Here is a 5,954-nt window from a genome sequence, read left to right on the forward strand (position 1 = left end):
ACCGCAGCGCTTTGGTTCCGGCAGAAGGGAAGTTCCGCCGCCTCCCCTGAGAGCTTCCACTGCGAGCACCGACCCCCAGAGCGCCAACAACCCCAGTTTTATAACACGGGGACCGTCAGAGCGCTTCTGTGGGCCCTACGGAAGCACTGTAACACCCAATGGCACAGTGAGCAGCACCAGCACGGAAGAATCATAACTTCTTCTACCTGCCCACAACACCAGGTTGTGGCTGGACGAATTCTGGACACCCAGAGATGTTGATAAAAACATTTAGAGTGCAAAGCAGCTCCTCCATAAAGCGTCAGAAAAAATAAATACAAAGCGTGGTGTTTGGTTATCTTTTTTTTTTTTAAGAATTTGTTTATTTATCGAACCTGGGTCATATTTAGATTCACAAGCAATTTTAAATGTACATCTTATAATTCAATTTAAGTGTTTTACACAAAAATATTGGCACACAACAGTTGCCATAAGGTGTAACACCACCTTGCTGAGGAACTGCTGCCAGTGTTTGCCCGAGGTTGCAAAATCTTTACCTGGAACATGAAAACCTGTAACAAATTTTAAATTAATTGTACAAAACTGCTGTGTGTAACTTGTAGAGGCTCCCCCCTGGAAAAGGTCCCACCCCACCCCAAAAATGATTACAACTAATGTACATCAGTCACAACAGAATCCTGGCTCAGCACCCACACCAGACGCGTCTTTAATTTTTAAACCAATCATCAGATACCAAGGAAAGTAACTTTATACAAAAACAAATCTACATGTGCCTGAAAAAGAAAACACACCAGTACTTAGCATTATGCTAATTATGACCAGAAAATGGCAGAGACTGCCACTTCACTTAAATACAAGGGCTGCATAGCATTGCAATAAACCCCCAGAACTGTTAACCCTTTGGCATCAGGAATCCGGATGTCCTGAACACTGCTGCACTCTGCAGGAGCACCAACAGCCTCAGCTTTGGAGCTGCGCAAACCAAAGGGTTAACTATTGTTTGCTAAGACACTGCACACAATGGGCTCCGATTTAAAACCTGAAAAAGACTAAAAACCACGTGATGAACATTTGGTAGAGGATCTATTTTGATACTGGTTATTTCGTTAAAAATCTTCGAGGATAAGTTGATGTAATTAGGATAGTTACTGGATACTTTCTTTTAAATTTTAATCAGGTACGTATACTAGATCAGAAGTTGTCAGATCTACTCATTATCAGATTAAAGTTCCTATCGCTCCTCTATGGCAGTTTGCATAAGTGAAGAAGGGATTCCTTCAATTTCATAACACTTCCTGCAGGGTTAATGATGTGAGAAATGCAACAGTCACATCAGGGCCTTGTACCGTTTCCCTAGATAGAACTGCGAGTACTTATGGAAACAGAAAGTTAGAAAAGACACAGACATTGCTTGTTACTACAGTTGAATTACAGCATTTGCAGCTTGCTTGGATCTTGCTTAGCATACAGACTAGGCAGGTTTAAGTGAAAAGGAAAAAAAAAAAAACCAGGCCAATTAAGTGATGAGATTTCAGCATAGCTTTTGCTACAGAAGATATATAAAAACAATTCATTTTTAACTAGGAAGGAACGTAAGCAAATAAGTTTTACAGTTCAGTAAAGAGGGTTTCGAAACTTAGTGACTTTTTTTTTTGTGACCAGGATGTTTGGTAGACAGTGAACTGAAATCCAGGACCAGGTACAGTACTCTTAAACAACTCTTCGGACTTCAAAAAACCTCTTCAGATAGTAGATTTGTCCCAGTGTCATGGCAACTAGTACAAGAGCTTCAAAGAATGACCAAAGGACCACTCTGCTGTTTGTGTTGTCATTAACTGTAGAGAAAAAAGTAACAAAGAATTTAAAACAAACTTTTATTTTCATCATGAGATATCATGAGATATTTTCTTTTGTCATAGGATCCAAAGAATTGCATATAAGCCTTACAATGACATCACTGGCGTTTGTATCATGGCTGTACAAGGCTTCCAGGAACTGAACTGAGAACCTGCATAGCCTGAACCAAGCTACACAAACACATGCTCATCTCACCTCTGGACACACACTGCAACATCCTTCTGTGCTCTTTCTGTATTTTGCATAACAACCTTCATTACATGAGAGACAAGAAAATGTAGAGACTGCAAATGTAGAGACTCCATCGTATTATTTACTCTACTGGGAGAAGTTTCAGGATTTGTTCTGAATTCTTTTTAGTAATTTGGAATAGCTTTTACAGACTTAAAAATAAATCTTAACAAAAAATGACAAGGCGTTTAAGTCAAAAGACACCTACTTGCTCTATGTATTCTCTCACGAACTTCCATGTACTCCTGTTCATGCTTTACAGCTGTCATGGCCACTGCTAACTCGTTAATCATCTCTTCTAGCTTGTTCTGATGAGCTGCAGAATAATTTCAAAAGCATCAGAAAGTTATTTACTCAAAAAAGAATTTTTTTTTTTTAAACATATGAACAGTTGTAATCAACTTCCCATCACAGGGGGAGTTCTGAAAAATGCAGTCTGTACAACGAAAACTTTCTATCCTTACAGCAACACAGTTTTGGTGTCTCATTGCCACTTTTCATAGCACATCACTGTGGCATTTACTGAGTGGGAAAACACCTCTCACCACATCCAACTAGATGACAGATGACACCCAATTTAGTCAGTGCAGACCACTTATATCCAATATGGGCACACGTCTCCAGAAAAACAGAATGTAAAAATACACGAGATCATTACCACACTATTATCCACTTTGCAAATACGTTCCAATATACTCCAAGCAAATTATCTCAACATAACAGCTTTTTTTCTAGTTGTTAAGTTTGCAAAAATAGAACAACTGAGAATTTAGCTTAAGATCATGATGCTGGCAAAACGAGATGACTGTCTGAAGCAACGTATCACATCTTGTGGCTCCCTGTTTAGCTGTAGCACAGCATTCAGCAGAAACAATGCCAAATGGGAACGGCAAATGGCAGGAACTGGCCTCAGGTTCTGGTATGTCATGAAAGCAGAAGAGCAAGAAAATGAACTAACGATAACAGAAAATTAGCTTGAGATAATTCAGCACATGGAAGGAACAGAGATCCAAGATTTAGTGATTTGTCAATCACAGGATCCTTTAAATACCTTCATGCTCAAAGAACTGCCCACTAACAAAAGTTATGAATTATGCAAGTAATTTTCAGAGTTTTCTAGCACCAAGGGAAGTTTGAGCAATCATTCCACAGACACACTCCAGGCAAACATCTCTTGAAGGGATATATTGGATTTTGAAGCTACCTAATATTATTTCTTTATAAATTAACTAACTATTTCAGATCACGCTCTGAAAGCAAACTTATTAAAAATATACACATTTGGGTAACAGACAAAAAGATGGCCAGAGAATAACACTCATACAAGTTCTAATTGAAGCTTAAGTAGATGTCAAAACAACACTCACTTTGCTAACATAAATCTCTTAATTTCACAGCTGGTCACTGCAATACGCACAGTTTATCGGAGAAGAAATTAGTCTCAGGTATTGCTTAAACTCATTTAAAAAAATACAGGGAAAAGTGTTTATCTTAAAATTTAAAGCTCTATTAATATTCCTTAGAATTGATGCTTACAATGTTTTTTCACATTCAATAAGAAGATTTAACTGAGACTTTTAAAAAAATCAAGTTAAGAATTTGTTAAATTTCACCAAGAGATAACAATCAAGCATTCAATTCACACAGTTATTTAATCACTAAAATAGAAAAAAAAAAACCAATGTTCTTTCTAGCTTCAGTTAGTGATTTCTAAAGAAAACTTTACAACTTGTTACCCAAACACTTAATTTACAGCAAGTGGCAACTTTCCAGTTTTTTCTCTTGTAACATGTTTGCTAATTCATATCCTAGGTGGAATTCGTTGCTTCCAAAAGCCCTCGATTATCCAACATTCACTTTAGTAAGCAAACATCGTTTAATGCTCCTGGATGTTCATTGTTTTAGTTCAATTCCACCTAAAACATCTAATCAAGCCTTCTGTTAGCCACAAATAATGACCTGAAGACAAAGTGTCTAGGCCAGTTTGAGGACCTGATCCCAAGAGCTGCTAAGTATTTCAACCTCTCGATGGAAGCTTGCAGTGCTCAGCATTGCTCAGAATCAGACCTTTGATGTAGTTTATTAAAAAGACATTCTCATGCTACAAACAAACATTACAGAGAAAAAGCAAACGTTAGCTGTTAGTGAATAAACATATGCAAAAGACAAGATGCTAATGAGCTTTCAAAAAGCAGTACACATACCATCCCAGGTATCTCCACCACCTAGAGAAAAGTGTAAGAGATGAACACAAGTACAGGACAAAAGGCTGCAGATAAAACAGTAACTTACATGGCCACGAGAAAATATTTTTCCATTAGCACATTTATCAAAGAGTTCAACTAATGCATATGGCAATCTACATACTGCTGAGCAAACTAGAAATCAGAGAAAGAAACCGATGAAAAGACTAAAAGATGAAAGCATTCATTTCTGCAGGCGGCCAAGTGATTCCCTGGTGATTTTGCATTAAGTTGTGCCACGAGGTCTAAAAACATCCATATCCATTTTAACTGTGCAAGAGAACAGCCAACTAGACCGCCTGAAGAAACAGGAATTCTGAGAATCCTAGTCACATTCACAAGTCATGCATGTAGGTAAAAGCTCCCAAAAGAGAGCCTGCTTCTTTTCAGGAGTCTTTCTCACCTTCTGTCTCCATATCTTGCCCCTTTGGAGCTTCCCCAATATCAATTGTGAACATCACTATCTTGGGAGTCATGGTGGACATTCTGTTACTAAAACAAAACTTGTAAGTTCCATCCATGTGGGCAGCAAATGTGTATTTTCCACTGGACTCTCGATCGCCTTTATAAATTCCTTTATTATCAGGCCCTGTAATCTGGACAATGAAAACAAAATATCATTCATTTTATTTAAAATACAGTGTTTTAAAATGCATCAATACCGGTTGGGCGCATATTTTGAAGTCATCCAGTCAGATTTACCCACAGCACCTTTAATCTACTGATTTGGTGATATTTCTATTTTCCTTGCCACAACTCAAAAAGCAGTTCTGTGTTTTCCTGCACAAGAATCTTTAAAACACTCTCTCTGTACAAAAAAAAAAAGCCATATAAAAGCTTTGCTTATTGACCGCCTGTCAAGATAAGAAGCACAACATAACAAGAGAGACATAAGCTGTGTACAAGTCTGGCTGTTCCCCAAATTCACAACCGCAGGGGAAACCTTATCTCTGATGTTTGGAGGGAAACAAAAGGGAATAAAGGCCATTCTCACAATACAACGATGCACAGTTGTGCAATGCCGCAGCTGCCAGCTCAGACAGAAGTACAGCAGAGTGCTAAGCCATAAGAGTCATGGTGACCTTACATCTTCCAGTGCACCAGGACACCAAACCCAGCCGCTAAGCTTCCATCACTGACACCCAAATGGAGGCTGGCAGCCTCCTGCTTTTATTTCCTGTAACAGAACTGCGTAATTTTCAACAATTACATCTGATTTCACCAACAGCTCTCATGTTGAAGCTACCATCAAACTATCTGCTCCTCGCCAAGATGAAAAGAATGCTCATTCGTTATTCTCCTATCGACTCAATGCTTTACTGAAGAAAAGGACTCACCCACAATCTGAGCTGGCAATCAACCTGATTAAAGCTGGCAATCAGCCTCGGTAAAGTCAGCGCTCATAAGTGGAGAAAGAACGCTCCCAGAATGAGCAACACAGAGAAAAACTTCATTCTTCCCGCCAACAAACGCTGCACTACGCCAAGACCGCACGAGCAGGACGCTGCACAAACCGGAGAGAGGCTCCGGCAGCAGCACAAGGGCTCTCCACCTGCGGGAGCACCAGCCGTCCCGGCACCCCAAGGAGGTGGAGCTCACGGCGATCCCACGGCCCCAGAGCCG

At 39.5% G+C, this 5,954-nt stretch overlaps 1 protein-coding gene across 2 annotated transcripts in view; it reads right to left on the minus strand.

The window, feature by feature from the left end:
* Positions 1-682: 682 nt before the first annotated feature.
* TMED2 (transmembrane p24 trafficking protein 2) overlaps positions 683-5,954 on the minus strand; it is a 5,789-nt gene continuing 517 nt past the window's right edge. The window contains exons 2-5 of one of the 2 annotated variants that reach the window (XM_010720082.3): positions 4,735-4,927; positions 4,293-4,313; positions 2,297-2,404; positions 683-1,835 (exon numbers count right to left, since the gene is read on the minus strand). In XM_010720082.3, the coding sequence (XP_010718384.1) occupies positions 1,711-1,835; positions 2,297-2,404; positions 4,293-4,313; positions 4,735-4,927 (447 nt within the window). In that variant the 3' untranslated portion in view covers positions 683-1,710. The remainder of the gene's footprint in view (positions 1,836-2,296; positions 2,405-4,292; positions 4,314-4,734; positions 4,928-5,954) is intronic. The other variant, XM_010720083.3, reaches the window with a different exon arrangement.

The sequence above is a fragment of the Meleagris gallopavo genome, chromosome 17 (assembly GCF_000146605.3).
Source record: "Meleagris gallopavo isolate NT-WF06-2002-E0010 breed Aviagen turkey brand Nicholas breeding stock chromosome 17, Turkey_5.1, whole genome shotgun sequence".
In the NCBI taxonomy this organism is placed as follows: domain Eukaryota; kingdom Metazoa; phylum Chordata; class Aves; order Galliformes; family Phasianidae; genus Meleagris; species Meleagris gallopavo.